This window comes from Paroedura picta, chromosome 1, assembly GCF_049243985.1.
Source record: "Paroedura picta isolate Pp20150507F chromosome 1, Ppicta_v3.0, whole genome shotgun sequence".
NCBI classification, from domain to species: Eukaryota; Metazoa; Chordata; class Lepidosauria; order Squamata; family Gekkonidae; genus Paroedura; species Paroedura picta.
Window position 1 is genome coordinate 159758500 of NC_135369.1, and position 24204 is coordinate 159782703.

Genomic DNA, 24204 nt, shown 5'->3' on the forward strand with positions numbered 1-24204 from the left:
TGGTCTCCACCATCTTGGCCTTACCATCTTTGTTGTCCTCCTCTGGACACGCTCCAGTTTGTTGACATCCGTCTTCAACTGTGGTGCCCAAAACTGAACACAGTACTCCAAGTGAGGCCGACCCAGAGCAGAGTACAGTGGCACCATCACCTCCCGTGATCTGGACACGGGTTTTCTTTGAGAGAGAGGGATGACAGGATGGAACAGTTGCCGTTGTTCTGTGTTCATTATCTTTATTTGCATTCCATAGCGTTGCATTACAACCTATTACAATATATAAGTGAGAAAAGATCAAAACAACTGAAGATATATATAAACAATAAGAAAGCAATAAGAGTAAAATACACTTTAAAAGTTTAGTTCCAGCTATTAGAACTTCCACCAGAAATTATTGCAACCACGGATGTTAATAACAGTTGCTTATAGTGGGACAGGATGGTGGTCGGCTGCAATGAATATTGTAGGTATCACCTGCTTTTACTGCACAGTCTTACATCTTGTATAGTATACCTTGCCTTATATAGTTTGTTTTTCTATATTATTCTCTAATTCATAGAATCATAGAATCATAGAATCATAGAGTTGGAAGGGGCCATACAGGCCATCTAGTCCAACCCCCTAGTTGGTTATGTGCTGGTGTTATTAAAGGCAAAGGAAGCAGCAGTCAGGAACAGAATATCTTCTTCTTCTTTGCATGGGATGCCGTGCCCCTAAAACACCAAGAATATGGCAATGCATTTGATGCTGCTGAAAATGTTCACAAGAAGCACACCTCCTTTGTGCTCTGTCTTACTAGAATTTCTTCGACTAATTATTAAAGGAAGAGAAGTCTAAGGCATTGGCTGCCTTGTTCTATACCAGGGGTGGCCAAACTGTAGCTCTCCAGATGTCCATGGACTACAATTACCATGAGCACGAGCATCTGGAGAGCCATAGTTTGGCCACCCCTGTTCTATACAATGGCATGGGAGTTCACTCCGACAGCAATACTCAGAAACCTCCATTGAGAATGGCTCATCAATATGTTAGCTTTGTCAGAGACAGTGCAGTGTGTTAAATAGCATTCCCGCCTTGCTGCTTATGTTGCAGAATGGAACTGAAATACATTTGGGTATAAAATTCATGCTAGGAAAGTTGAAGGCATCGGGAAAAGAGGAAGACCCAACACAACATGGATGGACTCAATAAAGGGAGCCACTGCATTCAGTTTGCCAGCCGGGCAAGGCTGTTCAGGACAGGACACTTGGAGATCATTTATTCACAGGGTCGTCATAAGTTGGAAGTAACTTGACGGTGCACCACACACACGCATAACATTCACAAACAAATGTGTCTACCTGAAATGTAACCACAAGAATTTGAAATGTTGATCTCATTTAGACTCTCTTCCACTTTCCCAGCTTGAAATCTGGTTATCCTTAAAACTGTTACGGAGAAATAAAAGGAATCTGAGTTAAAAAATTTTAAATTAAGGTTATTTATTCCTCAAGACTCAAATGCCAAATAAAAAACGCTAACATTTTGAACGGCTAAACTTTACATTCTGAAATCTTCCCTTTTTCAAATAGCGTGATAGCGTTTCACCTTTAGAGTGGCACTAGAACACCACCAAACAGTTTGCCAAGAAAGAACAGACTCCCAGGAGGTGGCTGGAAAACACAACACGCTGATGTCCTTCCTCTCAAGGAAAGAGAAATGTCAGACCTAGCAAGTAGCAACAACAATGCAAGTAGAAATGGACGCCTGGGTTTTCAAGAAGCAAGGGGCCAATTCTATGTTTGGAAGGCAATAAGGAGCGTTTGGCTCAATGCCGTTGGACGAGTGCAGATTAATGCTCATTCCTGAAGTCCAACCAAGTTCCATGGGTGGTTAATTATGCATGGAAAAGCAATGAAGCAAAGGGCAGTTGATGTGCTTCGGTCAAAGGAATTAATGGCCTATCATTTATTTGGAAAATGGGAGCATGGAGAAAGGGGATGAAAATACCAGGAGCAAGTGTTCTAAGTAGAAGACTCTTGCAGGAACTGCGTGCCTTACAATGCTGCACTTATACATTAATACTTGCGGTTTGTTTCTTTATCCCAGCTGCATCCTTGGAAATTCTCACAGAGTTCAGCTATGGGACAAGCAGTCTGCGACAGTACAAATACTACCCAGCCTGTACTGCCAGGGCTGGGTTGTACAATGTCAAGGGCATAAAACCAGAGCCACTGAATGCATCTTTCTGAAATTTCATTGGGCTGTGGATTGCTCTCTTGATCATCCAGACCTGTGGTTGCTCTACAGATGTAAATCCCCAGTTCTAAAGATCAAGTAATGAATTTCCTGTAGCTCTTTCAAACAGCAGCTATTCTTCCTAGTTTTTTGAACAAATGGGAGGTATATATTCAACCTGGGCTGATTCTGCCCTTACTTTGTTTTTTCTGTTGTGGATTCTGCTGAATTCAGATCTATTTGAACTCAGGTATTCCTCTATTAGAGCCTCTTGTGGCACAGAGTGGTAAGGCAGCAGACATGCAGTCTGAAGCTCTGCCCATGAGGCTGGGAGTTCAATCCCAGCAGCCGGCTCAAGGTTGACTCAGCCTTCCATCCTTCCGAGGTCGGTAAAATGAGTCCCCAGCTTGCTGGGGGGTAAACGGTAATGACTGGGGAAGGCACTGGCAAACCACCCCATATTGAGTCTGCCATGAAAACGCTAGAGGGCATCACCCCAAGGGTCAGACATGACTCGGTGCTTGCACAGGGGATACCTTTACCTTTACCTTTAATGCACCCTCAGTGTGCTTTTGCAGCTGGGTTTTTCTGCACGAATCAAGAAAACCTACTTCCAAAATGCACCGAAAGAGCATTATCCAGTGGATGTGGAATGGGCCTCTGGTTCCTTGTGGATACCTTTTATTCCTCTATTCCCCTCCCCCTATTGAAATAGAAAGTGTTCTGCACTTGATTGGGAAAGCTCAGAGTGGGAAGGGGAGCCAAGCGCAGTAGGAGTCTCTTTGTTTTCTTGAACAAGGTGGGATTGGAGACAGTAGAGGAGGGGGAATAAATCCAAGAGGCAAATCTCTACTGAGAGAATTTAGGGCTTCTGGAGCGGTCACTTTAAGGCAACCCTTGCAACCGGGAACCAGGAAGTCTTTGAACTGATGCCATGACCAGTCAGGGAAGACTGTTTTGCTACGTCAGCATTGGATGCACAAGGCAGGAACTTAATTCACAAAAAATTAGATCTGCACACTTACTGATGCTGATTTTTCAAATATCGAGGGTTATATCCATTTCTGGATATCGTGGAGGAAAGGAAGGATCACTCCGGATCAATCATGCATGCTGTAGATGGAAAAATTAAAGTGCACAAAATCAACATGGAAATCGAATTCAGTGTAGATGGCAGGGATTTCTTCGGACTTGGAGCGGGTAAAAAGCCCTGTGCAGCTACACCCTGGATAGCCCAGGTTAGCTCGATCTCATTAGGTCTTGCAAGTTAAACACGGCCAACCCTGGTTAGTATTTGGATAGCAAACAACCAAGGAATACAAGTATTGCTACAGAGAGGCAAGACTGCTACGGAGATGAGTAATTGTAGTCCATGGACATCTGGGGAACCAACTTAGCCAACCCTGTTCTATACAATGGCATAACTTGGCTGCGACCAAAAGGGGGTGTATTAATTATCACTTAGTTATGTAGTCCTTCTTTTCAGGAAACTCTGAGACCTCTGACAGCATCTCCTTGCCAAACTATAATTCCTAGGATCCTTTCAGGGAAGTCAGGATAATTCAATTAAAAAAATAAAAATACAATTGAAGTATTGTTTAATAGAGATCCGACTCAACAAATAGCTCAGATAACGGGGAATAGTGATATTGCTATTTTTTCATGGTGCTTTTATGTACATCCTTGCTCATGTGGGATGCTGCTTTCAGTGCAACCAGGCACATGAGGAGGCCCTGGCAAGATAAGGAACAGCTGTAAATGTGACCTTCCCAAATTAACAGTGCAATCCTATGATGTTACTCAAGCCTAAGGCTGGGGATGGTCTTCTTGCATGCCCCATGTTAGGGACAGCCACCTCCTCCCAAGATCTCCAAGTGGACAGTTTATTTTAGTTTGGAAAGCTCAACATTTCTTTATAGAATGCCATCACCGCAAACACCGCTAAGAGGTCTGGAGAGATCTCAGGTTCTTCTGGGTCCCTAGCTTTTCCCCATCCTGTCAGCAGCAAAAGGTTGCTGGTACTGGTATGCAAATACTATATTAAGGAAATGATCAAATGAATGAGCGTGTGAATGAATGAAAGCATAGGCAAGTATGGTTTTCTCCTAGGATTTATGCAGACTTTCAGTGGAAATGCATGTTCACTAGGGCAAGGCCACCTGCCATGTGCTGGATTCACTGCACATTCCTACTTAACGGCATGGAAACTCTGGAAGAACTACTGGGATTGTGGAGAATGGCCTTCACCACAAAGTTGTCTCTTAAGGCAGTGGTCCGCAACCTTTGTTAGGCTGCGGACCGCTGCACCGGGGTGCGGGGAGAGGGCGACCCGGGGCCCCGCGCGTGCTCGGCAGCCCCGGCGCAAACGCGCACGCGCATCAAGTCTGCGCGTGAGCGGCCGATTAGCTTGCGGCCCGCCAAGCTTCTCTTCCCGCCCCCTCCCAAAGCAAGAAGCTTGCTAGGCCGCAAGTTGATCGGCCGCTTCGGCAGCCAATTTGCTCGCAGCCTGGCGAGCTTCTTGCTGGGGGGGGGGGGAAGAGGGAGCCGCAGCCCAGCGCCGAGGCCTTCGCAGCCCGGCACCGGGCCGCAGCCCGGGGGTTGGGGACCACTGTCTTAAGGTTCCCTGCACTTGGCCTACTTTGCAGGTCTCTTATAAAGAAGCAAGAACTTTCTCTCAGGTCTAGTAAGATGCTAGGAGCAAACCAGCAGCCTTAAGATCCTCCCAGAGGAGAACAACCGATCCAACATAAATGCAAATAGATGCTGTCAATGTAAAGCACTGGGGTGGGGGGAGAAATCCCAGCATAACTAGAGCCCATTCTGCAGACATTTCAATGCACTTTCAATGCACTTTCGAAATTGATTTTCCTGTCCCACACAGGAAAATCCAGCTGCAAAAGCACATGACAAGTGCATTATCCAAAGGGTACAGAATGGCCCTAGGTCACTTTCCCTTCTCAACCTGGGAGAAACCGTCATCCTGACTGGGGGAGAGCACACGAAAGGGAAACTCTCTCTTCTTGGGCCCCCTCGCATTGCTCTCATCTCTGGGATCAGGCTGGCCCAAAGGGTTCCAATCTGATCACATGTAACCATAGGATGGGAAGAAGCACAGACCTTTAACTTAAGGCAATGGGAATTACCTGAAAGTTTGTTCTACCACCTCCAAGGAATAAGTGCGTGTTCCTTCATATATATGTATTAGGGTTATGTCTAGTCAGGGTGAGAGAGATTGCCGTTTTCCACTTTATTTTCCTTCTTTTGCTCAGTCCTGCTGCCTGTGATGAGACTGGACCGTGTGCATGATTCTTGGATTAAACCTTTACAAATTGAATATCAGAACTCAAGAACTGCCAATTACCACACTGAACTCTCAACCACATTGCCAAAACACAGGGGGCAAGTTGATTCCTTCATCGGTAAGGGTGCAGGAGGACTTCTTGACTGAGTGAGGTGATGAGGCAGCAAAGAGGCTCTGGAGGTACAGAGAGACGGAGGCCTGCTCCTTTGGCCATTTATATGCTACAAATTCAATAGTGGAAGTGACCAAAAAAGGGGGAAATGGGCACATTAGCAAGTGGAGACTTGGAGCAGCCTGGGAATGTCTGGCCTCTCGACAAGGAAGGAGCCTGGTGCCATGTGAGGACCATAGGGATGAATGTTAGGTAGAGATATGACATAAATTAAATTGAACAGCACATGGTATGTTCAGCACTATGAACCGAAGCTGTGACCTGGGTTGAGGCCAGAGATGGCAGCTTCCAGGTACAACCTGGGGATCCCTTGGAATTGCAGCTCATCTCCCAGCTACAGGGATCAGTTCTCCTGGAGAAAAGGGATGCTCTGCCCAGTGAACTGTATGGCACTGTATTCCGCTGAGGTTCCTGTCCTCCCCAGAAAGCATCCCCAAATCTCCTGGAGTTCCCCAACTGGGTCTGCCAGCCCTAATTGAAGCCCAGAGTCTCTTTTGAGCCACAAGGCAATGTTTAGGCCAGGCAAACTGGGAAGCCGGAAACTATCCCCTAATGCCCAATAAGCCTGCCTTTGGACAGAGTGGTTCTTAGTGCAGGAAGCAGCGTAAACCCAAATGGGAAGTGTGATTCGCAATGCAGCCCTGAGCGGGGCGACACCCTTCTAAGACGATGGCCTTCTGTTGACTCAGATGTACGGAGGAGATCTGCCTACGGTTGCACTGCCACTTAACTAAATGCGCAAAGCAGACGGGAGAACTGATTGACATGTTGAGACCAAAATGGATTGGAGGTTTTATTGCGTTTGATGGCCTGCGAACTAACCAAGCCGCTGTTAATTCTGATGGCTTCTGACTCGAGCCGCTGTTCGGCTGCACGATTCATCTCTCTGACTGCAGGCCGGCCGGAATGAGCAAATTTCATTTTGCCTCTTCCTTGACTGACTTACCGTTTGTTATGCAGGGGAAACGAAAATTGGATTGGCTCTCTGCTGACTTATAAAAATCATTAGTAACCAGGTCTTGGAAATCAGAACAGGGCCCAGCCCATGCTGACACAACACAATCCGAGTGTTGTGTGTGTGTGGTTTTTTTAAAAAAATATATAATGCATACAGTTGCTGTGGCATGATAAAGATGAAATTCCGGAGCCTGATGAGGTTTGTCATGCCGTTATGTTGTCATTGCCGCTTGACAGAGCATTAGGAAAATCTCAAGTCTAATGAGTCATCGAATAGCCGATTGGCACCAGGTCTTTGCAGGTTTAATGGCAATAGGAAGGAAGAGAAGAGAGGCTTTATTGTCAGTTTCTTTCAGCTAAGCAGCATTATTGCATCTCTGCCTAGGTTCAGCATAGTCATTAAGTGCTTTGCGCGGTTTAGATGTTTCATGCATCTGCAGTTCTGTGTCAAAATGTGAAAAAGGAACAGAGTAAGGAGGGGGAGGGGAATCGTGTCATTCTCATTCTGTAAGTAAAGGTGAGCTGAAGTGGTGTTCCTTTGCCCTAAACTTCTTGAGGGCAAAGGAACACGGGGTCATTTCACACGCAGTGCACAATCCTTTGCAGAGATTTCCCAGTCAAGGTTCAGCGATCTTAGACTGATGTAATTCATATGTATATATGAGGTATGTGCATTTGGTTTAGCCAAGCTGGAAAAAAATGCTAAAAAAGTGCCCTTAGTGGTATCTTTCAGTATTTTCTAAGACAAACATATTATAGAATCGTTTCAGCTGCCAATAAAACTGACCCGAATAAAAGCCAATTCCCCCTCCCTCCCAGCTTTTATTTGGGGATATACAGCTATACCAATCAGCAGGGGTAGCAGGAACTCTCAGCTACCACCGTCTCAGCTGAACTTCCAGCCTGTGTGCGGTGAAGAGAGATCTCTCCCAGCCCCACTCAGATTCCAGGGACAGCTTCTGCTGCCAGGAGCTTTAAAGCAGCAGAAGCCTTCAGAGCAGCCAGGTTGGGGGGAGGGGGGGTTGCATGTCTTCCAGCCCCACTGAAATCCTGCTGGAGACAATTTCTTCTGATGGGTCCATGAAGGAGCTTTAAAGTCAGTGAAGTCTGAGACTCTTGGCTCTGAGACCATTAACAAGATCCTGACCCAAGTCATGAACTCTGAGGCATTTAAATGGCTCTTGGTCCCTTTAAATGCCTTGGAGCTGAAAAATTTCAGCGTTGCCAAATATTCCCTATATATATCCAAACCTGAAAAATACCCATGGTGGTTGTGTGGGTATTTTTGCGTATGCCATATGTAGTATAGTATAGTATAGTATAGTATAGTATAGTATAGTATAGTATAGTATAGTATAGTATAGTATAGTATAGTATAGTATAGTATAGTATAGTATAGTATAGTATAGTATAGTATAGTATAGTATAGTATAGTATAGTATAGTATAGTAGGGGTAGTCAATGTGTGGTCCTCCAGATGTCCTCCAGATGTTCATGGACTACAATTCCCATGAGCTCATGGGAATTGTAGTCCATGGACATCTGGAGGACCACAGGTTAACTACCCCTGTAGTATAGTATAGTACACACACAAACACAAAAGTGGAATCCTATGCTGTGTTTCTTCACCCCACAATTCCCCCCAAAGTGGGCCCAAAGCATCTGGCAACATCACTGTCCTCTCCTCCATTCATAGCAATAAATTATGTATGTGAGGTGGATTAGGCGGAGAAAGAGAAAGCGACCCAAGGTCACTCAGTGAGTCTCCATGGCAGAGTGGGGATTCGAACCTGGGTCTCCCAGATCCTACTTCAGCACTCTAACCACTGCATCACACAGAATCTCTAAAACGGGGGTTCCCAAACCTTTTCAGGCTGCTGCTCCCTTGGATCCTAGGCCACATCTGTAGTGCCCCCCCCAACCTACACATACCTTTTACCTGATGTTAGGTCTACTGCAAATTCAAAACACACTATATTGTCTACGCTTCATGTTTGATTGTTGTTCAGTAGTCCTGTTGTAGTCAGGAAAATATATCAGTTCTTTGCAAAAATCATTTATAAAAGGCATCTTGGGTCCTCAGTGAGGAGACAGATGGGAATGAGAGAGAGAGAGAGAGAGAGAGAGAGAGAGAGAGAGAGAGAGAGAGAGAGAGAGGCAAGCAATGGAAAATCCCATGGCCAGGTGTAAGCAAGAGAAGGCTTTTTCAGTAGCTTAAAGATGGAAACTTTCATGGAAGTTGCCAACCCTGGGTTAAAAAATGTCCAGGAGATCTGGGGCAAAGCCTGGGAACGACAGAGTTTGAAGAGGGGAAGGAACTCAGCAAATCCCATCCAGCCCACCTTCTGAAGCGGTCATTTTCTTCAGAAAGCCAAGCAGGGTTGGCCGTGGTCAGCACTGGGGTGGGAGACCACCAGGATCGTACTACTACCCAAAGGCAGACAATGGCAAGCTACCCTGAAATGTCTCTTGCAAGGAACATGCAGCTGCAGCAGTAAAAGTCAGACTGCTACTGCCCTACTGCCCCAAAATTCCTCACCGTCCCCTAGATCCTTTCACCAATCCTGGGGGGGGGTGTACCATCTACTTAGGGAACCCCTAAAACATTCTTTGGATGAATGAGAGACCTGGCCAAAGAATTTTGCAATTCTTAGCAATGTTTAAGAGCTGCCTACTGTGAAGCATTTGGGTTTGCTATTAAGAATAACGGCTTCCCAAAATCTGCTTTTCCCATTCACAATTACTCATTCTGCTACTCATGATGACTGATCAGTTTCCATGAAGCTAATTAATAGATTTTTTTGGGGAAAGGACACTGTTCAGGAGGCAACATGTGTCTTCTGTTTACCATGTTTTCAAATAATTATAAAGCAATGTGGAGACGTTCTAAAAAAATCTATATAAAAAGGGATGTTAGTAATGTTGATCTCCACACCAATAATTTCCCCAACACAGGAGTAGCAGAAAATTCTGTCTTTCAGGGTTCTAGTGAACAGAGACATCCTCATGGTAACCAGGTGTTGTGACATTGCCTATCAGAAAGGACCTTAGCAGAGCCTTTCCTTGTAGAAAGTGAACTGAAAATGAATGAGTAAAGGATATGAATATCAGCAACAGGGACGAAGCACAAACTCTGAAAACCAAAAGGCAGCAATTGCCCTGGAAAATACCTTCATAAAGACTTTCTGGGATATTTTTTGGGTTGGGCCTATTGGACCCAAAATTGTTTGGGTATTTCTGAAAAATGGCCAGGTTTTTCAGAAATCTCCATTTTTTCAAGGTCCAATAGACCCAAGGGGGGGGGGGAGCCATTTTTAAAAAGCCAGCCAGATCCTGGGGCTGGGTTGACTTTTCCTGTGGTGTGTACTGCAGGAGCAACTGGCCACAGGATCTGCATGCTGCAGGGAGGTCCCTCCCCACCGCACACAAATCCTGGCTGAGATGGCTTCTCCTGCAGCGTTGTTTCAATTGTAAATGGTTTCCAACAGATTAATATGATGATGTTGTCAGTGTTGGTTAAGGTTATGATTGTACTGGATAAGAATGGCCTAATGTGAGGCAAATAATTTTACGGAGCAATGTAATAGAATTATATTTGTCTAAAAGTTCTTTTTTTCCCCCTTCCACTCTCTGGTACTTGGCTGTAACACCATGTAGAAGTAAATGTATCTGAAAGTGGGAAGAAAAGGGGAAGTATCAGTAATAGGCAGCAGCTACAATATTGAGCTTGGTCCTCAAAAATGGGATGGAGGTTGCGAGGAAAATCAAGGCAAAAGGGCAAGAGAAGCAGCTGCCAAAAGGTAAAGGTGAATAAGAGCTATAATACTGGAGATATTATACAATTAATGCATCATTTTATCATATGTGGTGGACTTGTAAGAGGGATATATAGGATTATGATTCATTATGAAATGCAAAAGATATTGAAAATCAGAGTTGAAATGGATCCCAAATGTATCTTATTAAATATAGTACCAGATAATATCAAAATGTATACTGAACTTGTTAAATATGGTTAATAGCTACCAGGAAAGGAACCCTTACCAGATCTGGCAGAGAGGTTAGATAAATTGGTGGAACATCGGTCAATGACAAAACTTACATATTTGATGCAAAACAGATTAATATCGGATCATAATAGAAACTGGAGTCCAGTATTAGACTATTATGATGGAAATAATGAGGTGGAAAGATTCCACATCCGAGAGATTCAGGGGGTTATAGAGTTGAACAGTTTATGTAGATGTTATTCCTTAGGTCAACAGGTATGTTTGTGTGTTAAGGGCTGTCAAATGGCTATTGACTTATGGTGACCCTCTGAAGTAGTGATCTCTAAAACATCCTCTCATTAACAGCCCTGCTTGGGTCTGTGGCTTCCTTGATTGAGTCACTCCTTTTCTGCTGCTTTTTAACGGGACTATATTGTATGTTTTTACTGGGGCTTGTTGTGACCTGCCATGAGCCAGTTCGCTAAGAGCAGTGGGATATAAATTTGAAAAATAAATAAAATAATGAATAAATTGATACCACAATGTTCTGCAAGCTGAGGTCCGGGGCACCACAGTGCAAATCATTCTGGATGAAGCAAACAAGAGAAAACAGCAGCGCATTTTGAGAGAACGGGAGATCTGCCCCAAGCTGCTAGAAGAGGCAATCGGCATAGGTTTTTTTGTTCCATAACACCAAAGGCATCAGGACAAATAGCACTGCCCCAGCAACCAGTGGTTTCTTTGCATTAGATGAGCACAGGCACATTTTATGTTTTTGTTCAGGTGTTGCTTAAAGGCCTCTTGTGGCGCAGAGTGGTAAGGCAGCCGTCTGAAAGCTTTGCTCATAAGGCTGGGAGTTCAATCCCAGCAGCCGGCTCAAGGTTGACTCAGCCTTCCATCCTTCCGAGGTCGGTAAAATGAGTACCCAGCTTGCTGGGGGGTAAACGGTCATGACTGGGGAAGGCACTGGCAAACCACCCCGTATTGAGTCTGCCATGAAAACGCTAGAGGGCGTCACCCCAAGGGTCAGACATGACTCGGTGCTTGCACAGGGGATACCTTTACCTTTACCTTTACCTGCTTAAAGGCACAAGACATTGCTCTCTAAAGAGATACAGATACATACAGATGTCAGTGCTGCTAAGCATGCTGTGCTCTTTGCAGTGCTTCGTTCAAGTCTGCAATGCAAACGATCCCCTTTGGAAAATCAAGTGCCCACCCCCTTCATAGTGTGCTTCTCTGCCTTTGCAAAACTGGCATGGCAAAGGGCCAGATTCATTATCTCATTCACGTCTATATACAATGAGCTCAGTTTGAGAGTAAATTTCGAAACTTCCAGCTGCATAAACTCTGCCCGAGCTTTCATAGTCACACTGGATGCCTTCCATCTCATGCATCACTCCTGGTAATAAATACTCCGCAGGCCAAATTAGGACCTGAGTCACATATTCCTGGGCAATCCGGTGACCATCAGTCGATTTTGAATGGTGCACCCAATTCACACAGGTGCAATGAGGGGATTATTTGGCCTGCTGAGGTCTTGTTACTAGGGATGATGTATAGGATGGAAAGAAATCAGCTTAACTTTAAGAATTCAGGTTGACAGACACCAAAGTCTTCATATCCTTGTTCATTATTTTTAGTTTGTTGGGATCTAAAGGGTTTTTTTGGGGGGGGAGGGGGTAACCAAGCAGGGACGCAGAATGATATAATATAGCCTGAGCTCTTCAGATGGATGGATGACCACTAAGAAAGACTTTGCAGAAAGAAGCAATGGCAAACCACCTCTGCTTGAGGACCCTGTGAGATCACCATAAACTGGTGATGGCTTAACAGCATTTTACGCCCCCACGCACAGGGAGTAGGGGTGGGAACTAGACCACTCAATTTGAGGACCGATTACAATTTTTATCCTATCCTCAAGCAAATTTGCAAATAAAAAAGCCCCAGAGCTTTTCCCCTGAAGAGTTACTGACTTCCCTTTATGAAGTGAAGGTGAAGGTATCCCCTGTGCAAGCACCGGGTCACATCTGACCCTTGGGATGACGCCCTCTAGTGTTTTCATGGCAGACTCAATACGGGGTGGTTTGCCAGTGCCTTCCCCAGTCATTACCCTGCTCTTCTTATCCATGCAGCATAAGAAGGAAGTGAAGTCGTCCTTTAATATCAGATCTCAGAGAAGGTGCAGCAGCAGTCTGTGGCAATTCTTCTTGTACATCCTGCTGTTGTGTCCGAGCATATGCTCACCTCTCAGGAAGCCAGTAGCTCAGACAGCCTATTCTGGGCTGCTCAGACTTACTGTCCTCCAGCCCACCCTGTCCTATGATGCTGATGGGGATGACAAGCCCCACAGGTATCATAAAAGGGGCTTGCTCTGCTTTTAGTTCTTGTGCATATAGGACTTAAGAGTGGAGGGTCAGGTTGCCCACCACAGAAGAGGCAGAGGAGCCATCCTTTTGAAAGGAACCATTCGTAGTCATCAGAGTGTTCTGAGCGTTTCTTACAGTGATCTTTCCATAATCCCAGGACACTGGTCAGTATGGCATCTTTCCCACAATGCAAATGGGGAGCTGTGACACTCCTGGGGGCATGACAAAGAGGCTTGGCCAACTGACATCACTACTGATGTGCCTCAAAGCCTGAAAAAAATTCCAGGGGTGCCTCCCCGGTCAAAAAGTTGAAACAAGGCTACTCTAGCCTCTGTTACCATAGCATGGCTCCATGTGGCCAGATCTGCCAAGTGAATGTCAAGGACTGTCTTCTAGGTGAAATTAAGCTGGTAGTATGTCCTTTTTTCCTTTCCTTTGTTGCGGCTGCATTAACTTGCTTCTCCCGTAACAGCGCTGGGGCCAAATACAACCCCTAGGCTCTTAACCAAGTCAGTGAGCACCAGCAGAACCCCATCAAAAGCAGGGAGGGACCGCAATACCCCCCCCCCAGCATGATTTTTGTTTTGGCGGTTTCTCTTTGTTCACTTTTAGGCATCTAACCACAGCGGTAAGGCACTGGTTTGGCTTCTTTGCAGCATCGTTGGGCAATCTGGATAAAATAGCATTACCAGCAGCCTGTTCCAGATCCACAATTTCTCCAAAGGGCTTTACACCAAGACTGAATAGCGTGGGGAGGAAGACTGGGCCCCGTGGAACACTACAGAACAAGTTCCATACTGATGATATCGGTCATGATTTCTCGCCGATATGTAACATCCGGATCGGGACCAGTTTAGCCATGTAACTCATACTGTGGGGCCCGCAATTCCAGGGGCCGCACAAGATGCCTTCCTCCCCATGGATCAGGGCTGTAGCCTCTCTCCTCCCCTCTTTTCCCTCTTTAAGGGTACTCAGAGTAAGACCCCTGTTGGGGGTCCTTCTGCCCCCACTTGGGCTCCTCCTGATGCAATTGTACTTTGCTAGGTCTCCACATTCCTTACTCATTTCTTTGTTTGTTTGTTTATTTATTGTTTAAATTTATTGCCAGCCTCTCCCTGGGGGCTCGAGGCGGGTTACGTCTGAATAAAAAACCCCTTAAAACAGACATAAAAACCAGGCAGTACTAAGTACAGTTCAAAAACTCATGAGGATAAGAGGCTGCGGCAAAAAACTCATCCCAGTTCTAACAATCCCAATAATGCGTTCTGGAGGGGAAGGCTGCGTCGAGGGCACAGATGGAAATCACTACTGTTTCCCCCAAGGGGGGGGGCATGATCTTTCCTGCCACCCAGCCTCAACCATAGACCTGGTGGAAGAGCTCCATTTTGCAGGCCCTGAGGAATGCCAAAAGTTAAATTGGCTCCTTAAATTGGCTCTGGTGCTACAGGCCCCGCAAATCCTTAAGCCACACCTGATCAGGGTATATGCTATCAGAGAAGATAGTAGTCTATCATCGCTGATCGCTGATAGTATATCATTACCTTGAATACTGTAAAGGTCAAGGTATCCCCTGTGCAAGTATGGGTCATGTCTGACCCTTGGGGTGACGCCCCCCCCCCTTTAGCGTTTTCATGGCAGACTCAATACGGGGTGGTTTGCCAGTGCCTTCCCCAGTCATTACCGTTTACCCCCCAGCAAGCGGGGTACTCATTTTACCGACCTCGGAAGGATGGAAGGCCGAGTCAACCTTGAGCCGGCTGCTGGGATTGAACTCCCAGCCTCATGGGCAGAGCTTTCAGACTGCATGTCTGCTGCCTTACCACTCTGCGCCACAAGAGACTGTTTTGAATATTGTGCTTGAGCATAATGCAGCAACATAGAGCTAAAATACACTTTTAACCTATTAATCCCAATCCAGAAATGTCCCTTGGAATTATTAACAATATTTAAGCTAATCATGACTAACGTATAATTGATTACAATGGGGCATATGTGACTGAACATATCTGGATGAGAGCCAGTGATTTAATAGGCCTAAGCACGTCTTATTCGGTGATGTTTGGTAGCTACTAAAATTTTCTTGTATGTCCAGGATGAGTTAGCGACAGTCAAAGATCAGATTCTGTCATCCTTACAAATTATTGTGTGTGTGTGTGTGCTTTTTACAATCCCATTTATGATCTCCTTTTTTCATTCATTTTATCAATAAATGTAATACAGTAGGTTAAAATGCATTTCACATGTCACTACAAGAAACAACAGATGACTGTATTTCCCTTCAAAACAAACTCTTTTTTTTAATGAGTAGCCGTGTTGGTTTGAAATAGCACAAAAAAAACAGAGTCCAGTTGCACCTTTAAGACCAACAAAGATTTATTCAGGGTGTGACCAGTGCCGTATACAATGGGACTATGACATCTTGTGATTTTGATGTGATGCCCCTGTTGATACAGCCCAAAATGGCATTTGCCTTTTTTACCGCTGCATCACACTGCCTGCTCATGTTTAGTTTACAATCCACAAGTACCCCAAGGTCTCGTTCACACACAGTGCTACCTAGAAGTGTATCCCCCATCCAGTAGGCATGCTTTTCATTTTTCTGACCCAGATGCAGAACTTTACACTTATCTTTATTAAATTGCATCTTGTTCTCATTTGCCCATTTTTCCATTGTGTTCAGATCTCATTGAACTCTGTCTCTATCTTCTGGAGTATTTGCCAGTCCTCTCAATTTGGTGTCATCTGCAAACTTGATGAGTAGTCCCTCCACCCCCTCATCTAGATATTCTCAGCTACACATCACAGAAAAACACAATCAGAGTCCAGTAGCACCTTTAAGACCAACAAAGATTTATTTAAGGTGTGAGCTTTCGAGTGCAAACACTGTTCATAGTCTGATGCCTTAAATAAATCTTTGTTGGTCTTAAAGGTGCTATTGGACTCTGATTTTGTCTTTTTTAAAAATGTTTTTTCTACAAACTTATAACTCACAGAATCTTGCAACCCTATTCAGAACGGTGCCTATTTCTGCATGCTTACCTCTGCTATGGAAAATGGTCCAGGTTTTGATACCATCTCTTCTCTCTTTCCTGCATGCTAGCAGACAGTTTGAAAGGTTATCACTTTCAACCTTCTGTTTCCTTGGAAGGAACGTAATGTATGATGAAAGGATAAAACAATATGAAGTCTGCTTAAAATTTAAAACAGGGAAAGGAGAAATGAAGTAGGATGAGACCATGGCCATCAAAACTGCCTTGCCGAATCAGACCAAGGGTCTGCCTAGTTGAGCATAATGCTTCCATGAGTAACCAGCCAGATGCCTCTAGAAACTGAGAAGCAGAGTATGTATGTAGTGAGCATCTCCTACTGTTTGTACCTGGCCCCCAGAGTTAGGCTGTTTAAGAACACAGGTGGTCAGGATGAGGGACAAATTTGAAATGGGGAATCATGAAACATTTTTCTAAATTAAAAGAGTTGGTTCTTATATGCTGCTTTTCTCTACCCAAAGGAGGCTCAAAGCGGCTTACAGTCACCTTCCCTTTCCTCTCCCCACAACCGACACCCTGTGAGGTGGGTGAGGCTGAGAGAGCCCTGATATCACTGCTCCGTCAGAATAGTTTTATCAGTGCTGTGGCCAGACCAAGGTCACCCAGTTGGCTGCATGTGGGGGAGCGCAGAATCAAACCCAGCTCTCCAGATTAGAAATCGGTCCTCCTAACCACTACACCAAGTCCGCTAATAAGAAAACTATCATAATATTTTAATGTACATGAGCATGTGTGTGTATTTGTTCAAATACCCAAGCAGAAGGCTGTGTCACCACCACAGTTTGCACTTGCTAAAAGGAAGATTTTTAACATCAAATGGCGCAAAACTTCAGCTCGCTACCTTTTTTGTTTCTGATGAAAGGGGGGATTAGCTGATGACGGCATTTAAAGACCAAATTTATGTAAGATGTGCTTTTATAATTTATTTTATTTTTGCATTATTTATTTATTCTATTTTTAATTAGATTTCTGTCCCGCCGCTCTCCAAGGCCTTGTACGCGGGTTATAATACAATACAAACAACAACAACAACAAACAAAGTGTCAATGTCTACAAAGTGTCATTTGACCCACATAGACCCAAACTCCCGAGATAGTGCGTGGCAATTAGCTTGCGTAATAAATGCAAACAAGGTGCGAAGGAAAGTTTCAGCGTCGCCCTCCCTCCGCCTCCCGTCTCCGTGTTCCTTTGGGAGGCATCCACTCCTACTGTGCGGCTTTCCCTTGGGTACCACAGCTACTCACCTCGGCAAGCCACGGGCCCCAGGTCGCTCGGCGGTGGCTTTTCGGGTGAAATGGGAGGGGCGGGGGGCGTGGGCGGGGCGAGAGCGCTGCAGGGGAGAGGGCCATCCAACCGTGGGCAACCCGAAGGATGCCCATCATCGCCTGCGTCTCGCCCCCCAACGCAATGTCACGCCGGAGAAGGCGGCGGTGCGAAAGCGCCACCTACAGCAGCCGGGCGCGAAGTGCCCCGGTGCCCTCCGCAGGCGAGGCGCTTCCTCCCCGGATGAGCTCAGCCAGCGTGACACCAGGCGAGGAGGGGGGACCACCTCGACCCAGTCCCCGCCGCCCGCTCGCAGGGTATGGGGGTGTGTGTGTGGGTGTGTGTGCGCCGTCGTTGCGGTTGTTGACATGTGCCTCAAGGCGCTGCGCGGCCGGCCGGCCAAGGAGGAGCGGGCGCAAGGCTCTCCCGCAGACGGGGCTCGAACGGCGCGCGTCTCTCGCCGCCGCCCCCTCCCCATTTCCAGAGCGGCGGCGGCGAAGGGGGCGTGCGCGCACCATGTGGGGGGAACTTCAGCGAGCCAAGCGAGGCGGAGTCGAGGGGCGGGGCTCGAGCCTCGCCATTGGCCGGGCCGCGGAGTGATGTCACCCATATGAAACCCTGATAACTAGTTGGGAGAGGACCCGCAACTTTTGCAGAAGGGGGAGTGCGATCCAGCGACATCTCTGGGTCCGGGCGGCTGCTCTTGCCGCCGCCGCCGCCGTTGCCGGGGGAGGGGAAAGAGCCGGAGCGAGTCCTGCTGCGGCCGCCGCGGCTGGAAGAGGCAGCGAGCGAGCGAGCGGGAGCAAGAGGCGGACGGCGCTTGCGGCTTGCACACCGGGCTTCACCTCGCAGCCGCTCGCCGAGCCCGACGAGGTGTGCAAGCGGCCGGTGGGAGCAAAGCGGGGGGGGAAAAGACCAAAAGAAAACAGAACAAGCCAGCCCCCCCACACACACACCAAAAGGCTACCAAGAAGAAACTCCATCCAAGCAGACAACCCCCACCATGGTCCAGCAAGCGGAGAGTCCTGAGACGGAGAGCAACCTGCCCAGGGAAGCGATGGACACCGAAGAAGGGGAGTTCATGGCTTGCAGCCCGGTGGCGCTGGACGAGAGCGATCCGGACTGGTGCAAGACGGCCTCGGGCCACATCAAGAGACCCATGAACGCCTTCATGGTGTGGTCCAAGATCGAGCGGAGAAAAATCATGGAGCAGTCGCCGGACATGCACAACGCCGAGATCTCCAAGCGCCTGGGCAAGCGGTGGAAAATGCTCAAGGACAGCGAGAAGATCCCGTTCATCCGGGAGGCGGAGCGGCTGCGCCTCAAGCACATGGCAGACTACCCCGACTACAAGTACCGGCCGAGGAAAAAGCCCAAGATCGACCCCTCGGCCAAGCCCGGGGCCAACCACAGCCCCGAGAAAAACGCCCCCGCTGGGAACGCCGCCGCCGGCGCCACCAAGAGCGCCAAAAGCGCCAGCAAGAAGGGCGGCAAGGGCAAATCCTCCTCCTCGTCGTCGTCGTCCGCGTCGTCGTCGTCGTCTCCCGCCAAGGCCGGGACCAAGGCAGCCGCCCACCCGGGCGACTACGGCGCCGAGGACTACCCCCCCTTCGGGCCGCTGAAAGGGAGCGGCGGCAAAGCGGTCAAGTGCGTCTTCCTGGACGAGGACGACGACGAGGAGGACGACGACGATGAGCTGCAGCTCCGCATCAAGCAAGAGGACGACGAGGAGGACGACGACGACGAGCCGCCCCACCCGCAGGGCCAGCCGCTGCGCCGCTACAACGTCGCCAAGGTCCCGGCCAGCCCCACCTTGAGCTCCTCGGCCGAGTCCACCGAAGGCGCCAGCCTCTACGAGGAGGTGAGGGGCGGCGCCGCCTCGCACGCCGCCAGCGCCCCGCGCCTCTACTACGGCTTCAAGAGCATGCCCAAGAGCGGCCCGCAGGCCAGCCTGTCCCCGGCTTCCTCGCGGTCCATCTCCACCTCCTCCTCCTCCTCCAGCAGCAGCAGCAGCGGCGGCGAAGAGGCCGACGACCTGATGTTCGACCTGAGCTTGAATTTCTCGCAGCACGCCCACGCCGCCTCGGAGCTGGGCGCCGGAGCGGCGTCGGCGGCCGCGGGGAACCTGTCCCTCTCGCTGGTGGACAAGGATTTGGATTCGTTCAGCGAGGGCAGCCTGGGCTCGCACTTCGAGTTCCCCGATTACTGCACCCCGGAGCTGAGCGAGATGATCGCGGGCGACTGGCTGGAGGCGAATTTTTCCGACTTGGTCTTCACGTACTGAGCAGGGGGAGAGGCGAGAGCCGGCAGGAGGGCGAACAAACCGCGGGCAGGCCAACGAGCGGGGAGAGAGAGAGAGAGAGAGGGCGAGATCAAAAGGACTGTGAAAAGCAACAACCACGCAAGAAGAACAAACCGGGAAAGGAAAGATGATGCGAGTGATATACGCTTAAAAGTGGTGGAGTTTTGAAGTGAAGTCAAATGTCTTGGGTTTTTTTTTTTTTTTAAGTCGAAGTTAGTTCCAAACCGAGTCTGGAGTTGTGATTTTTTTTTTCCTCTTATTTTTTTTCCACTATTTTTTTTTTCCTTTTCAAACTGGTGATCACAACAAGAGCAGCAAGGAATAAAGGCAAATCGGACTGGGTGTTCAAAGATACAGAAAGCGCTGTTTGAAGCTTGTCGGTCTTGTGATTGAAGTCTGGAAGATGGTCTGCAAAAAAAAAAAGAAAAGCAAAGTCTTTTGGCAGCACAACTGTTACTCAAGGGGGTTTGTGGATTTTTGTTTCTCCGGCAGAGATTTTAAAGGACACTTCTGATGATTTTTTTTGACGTTGTTCAAGGGACCATTGCAACTTTTTTTTGTTTGTTTGGAGGGAGAAAACTGATGTCTTCTATGCATCCGATTCTTAACAAAGCTGCAGGGAGCTTGAAAAAAAAATGCAGACTGTACAAACGCTTACAAAAAACAAAAACTGTGAACTGACTTAAGATCAGAGTTTACTTTTCAGATCAAATTGTTTATGGTTTTACAAATGTGATTTCTACTTGCCAACTTTTTTTTTGTAACTTGTTCCCTTATACCTCCTTGATTGAATACCAGACAGCCTAGACCTCAGTACACAAAGGTATTGAAACATTTTTGATACATAACAGACCTCAGTCTTTTTTAAAAATTAATATATTTTCAGGCGTATTTTTGTACAGTGAAAGGGAACATTCTTGCTGTGTTTTTTTCAGTAAGACTTTTCAGGCACTTCTTCCCTTTTATTTTTTTTATTTTTATTTTTTTCCTCTGTTTTTAGCATGCAAGTTATATGGGTACGTTTATGTCCTGGTTTTAAAAGGATTAAAAAAATCCTTGCATCTAAAGGCCTTGTGGTTTAAAAAAAAGAAACAAACACTTTTTTGTACAGCTATAGTTCAGATTTGTTCAATATTTGTAGGTAAAGATTTATTGGAAATGGTGATATAGACCTCAGAGCTGTTATCTTAGTTTAAAAGATTGTATATGTACTGTACTATAGTAGGAATTTATGTATCTCATACGCTGTGATATGTGGATGGGGCCCAGATGGAAGGTATGAAACTGGATTCTCGACTCTTTTTTTTAAGCAAAAACAATGAAATGGGGGGAAAGAAAGGCACATTGAAAAAGGAAAAAAAAGTTTCTCATTTTGTGCAATATGATTCTTAAACGTACAGACCATCTGCATATTTTGTAGCAAAGGATGGCAAAAACAGACTTGTGCACTGTCAACACCATTGCCTGTTTTTTTTTAATGCTGAAAGTCTGTATCTTGACAATTTTAATAAATCAGCTGGAACTGATAGAAACTCGATTTGCCCTTAGTGTCTCCAGAAAGATGCGGTGTATCCAAACCCTCCCTCCTCACCCATGGAGGAGTTTCGGCTGAGTCTTGGCTCCGGGAGTGCACAACGGGTGAGGAGGCCGAAGGGGGGATAGGCTCTCTTCCTTTGACTCGTTTGCCTTTCTACCTCACCTTCCAAGATGGTCTCCCTCCCCTCCCCCCTGCCTTGGGTCAGCCTAGCTGGAACCGGGGGCAGGCGAGAGCGGGAGAGAGCGTGGCGGGAGACGTTTGGCTCCGTGTGTGTTCAGGGTGGTGGCGCCCACGGTCCTGTCAAGGACAGGTAGGCGAGGGAGGGAGGAAGGAAGGAAGGAGAGATGCTGTGGCTGCGCTTGCAAGGGAGGGCCTCCGGGCGGGGACTCGGGCCGCCTGGGGGAGCTGGACCGAAGTCTGCCATGATGGAGCGCGGGGGAGGAGGGGGCTGCCTGCCTTCAGGCCTCCTTTGTGTGTGTGTGAGAGAGAGAGAGATGAGGGGGCCGTGGGCACGCGTGTGGCGGAGGCGAGGCGCTTCTGCAGAACGGTCCTGCCAAGGTTGGTCCCTGCCTGGCTTCTGCGATCGGGGGGAGACGGTGGGATTTCTGCCTCTGGGGAAGGGGCGTCTCCCTCCCTTCCCCATCCCCGTCGGCCCTGTGGCGAGACGGCAGCGCTCTCCTTGGCGGGCGGGCCGGGTTAGCCGGCGCGAGGGGGGTGTGTCTGCTCCTGGCCATGTGTGGCGGGCGCGGAGTCCGCTCGGGCTGCCGGCCGCCTCGGAAGCGCGCGGTTGGAGGCGCGGGGAGGGGGTTGTCGGGCAGGCCCCGGTGCAGGGCGCTCGGAGGGGCCGAGGGAGGAGGGTCCGGCCGTCTTTCGGAAGGGGGGCGTGCCGGTGTGTGTTTCTTTTCGTCGGGGGACGCGGCCAAGCGCGCCGCTGGCGCTCGGCTCCTCCCGTCCTCCACCTCCCCCCCGCTCAGCGCCAGCCGCCGCCTGAGCGCATTGCGAAGGCTCTTGCCCCCTTTCGGGCGCTTTGCAGAGAGGAGGGAGGAGCGCGCGAAGGCGGCTCTGAGGAGGGGGATGGGGGGAGGGGAGGGCGACGGCAGCTCGAGCATCCTACCCGACGCGTCCTCCCGCCTCCCATTCAGAGGGCCTGGGCGGGGGGAGGTACCTCTTTCTCCTCCATGGGCTGCGGGTGGCTTTTCTCATTTGTCAGGCAGGCAGCTCCCTCCCTCCTCTTCCCCTCCCCCCGCCACCTTCCTCAGCTCCATTTCATCCAGGAGCCTTTCTGTTGCTTACCAGAAAGAGGGGGTGCCTCTGTGTGTTTGTGTGTGTGTGTGTGTGTGTGTGTTTCGTTCCAGGCAATTTGCTTTTGTTTCCTGCGCCTTGGTTTGCATGCCGTTTTATTGAGCCCGCGGGCCACAACTTGGCAGTCCTCTCTTGAGCGCTGTGTTTTCCTCTCCTTTTTCTGGCCCGGGTAGGACCAGCCGTAGCTAGCAAGGATGCTCCGGCGAGGGAAGGAAGGAAGGAAGGAGCCATTCCACAGCTACATCAGCCCCAGAACAGCAGGGGGTTGCTTTGCAAATGAGCCATGCTCCAGTGCCCTTTTCCTCCCTAAGAGCCTCCCCCACACCCCACACTGTGCCACAGGCAGGAGGTCTGTGAGCTCCTGCCACAGAATTTTTTTTCTGTTTTTGTTTTAATGCCATATTTTTGTTTTGTGTCATTAAGCCTTCATACACCAACCTTGGGAAAAGCAGATTGTAGTATTTAATAGATGGAAGGGTAGACATGTAAATTTATTTCTGATGCCACATGACCAGCATTATTACATCCATTAAAAAGCAGACGAGCAACCAAAAGCATAACTACCAATATAGGGAACAGTTTTAAGACGCCACACACCCTAAAAATGGTGGTTCAGCTTAAGGAGAGGTTGGTACATCTCGGACCCCAGTAAGGGTGGGCATAATAACTTGGGAGGAAGTCCTGTTAAAATTCTCTGGAGGACTAGCTTTTGAATGAAACAGGATGGGCCTGGGCTATTAATACTATACAAAGGCAATTCACTGTCGCTTTGGGAATCGGTGCTGTAGGCTTTCCGGCTGGCTTGCATACACATTCAAAAAGCTTAAACAAAGTAAAGCATTTATATGCATTATAAGTTTCATCAAAGTAGTTGACTAAAATGGTGATCAAATGTTTAAAAACTAGTGTCTCTGACTAAAGTTCTTCTATAAATGTTCAAAGTTTGGTCTACCATTATGTTAGATTAAAAGAGTATGACATATTTAGGGTCTGATATGTGTCTTTTGTTATATTAAGCCTTTAGAAAGCTTAAATAGACAAAAAAATCTTGAATTAGTATAATGGCTTTAAATTGTAAACATTTTTTAAAGGGAGGGGGTAGAAACAGAACTTTAGTCCTCAATTGTCCTGTAGTTAAACACTACCAAACTTATGACATATTGATCAAATTCTAGTCTTTGAAAAACTGAGCCAAACAGGGAGCAATCCTAAGCAAGTCTATTACTTTTCTTTGGAAGGTGTTTTTAGGATTGCAGCCAATGTTTTCATTCTTGAAGTGATCCTCAATATGTTAGTAGAAGCCCCCCATCCCTTCCTTTCTGATATGGATGCTTGTGTTTATGAAAGTGATTGGTAGACAGTAGAATAGCTGTTTGTTGCAAATGTTTCCTAAGCTATATAATGATGGTGTTCAGGCATAATGTATGTTTGGGTTGGTAGCTGCAGCAATGTTTCAAGGTTTCCTCACTCCTTATGTGTGAATGTTTGTGCAGGAGAGCATTTCCCTAATTTATCCAGGTATAAAGCATGATTGAATGGTATACTTATGCTGATCAGGAGATGTGGGGGAAGGATTGGAAATAAATCTCCCTGCAAATGAGACAGAAACTTGTTTTTAATGGTTTTGGGGGGAGACATAAGATCTGAACAAATGTGTAGTATTACAAGGAAGAAGGACATAAGTTTTGCTCTGAACAGTCTTTAAACTTACTCATTTGCCAACTAGTTCGTTCTTTTGGTGGAATTTATGC

The 24204-nt window shown here is 47.4% G+C and overlaps 1 protein-coding gene across 1 annotated transcript; it reads left to right on the top strand.

Annotated features, from left to right (window-relative positions):
* The first annotated feature begins 17976 nt into the window (after positions 1-17976).
* SOX11 (SRY-box transcription factor 11) lies at positions 17977-21146 on the top strand. Its single transcript, XM_077310231.1, has one exon. It carries the CDS (start codon positions 18316-18318, stop codon positions 19594-19596), a length of 1281 nt encoding a protein of 426 aa, XP_077166346.1. The 5' UTR covers positions 17977-18315; the 3' UTR covers positions 19597-21146.
* The last annotated feature ends 3058 nt before the right edge of the window (positions 21147-24204 follow it).

Coding starts and splice junctions, on each gene's coding strand:
- SOX11 (XM_077310231.1), top strand. CDS start 18,316: ATGGTCCAGCAAGCGGAGAGTCCTGAGACGGAGAGCAACCTGCCCAGG.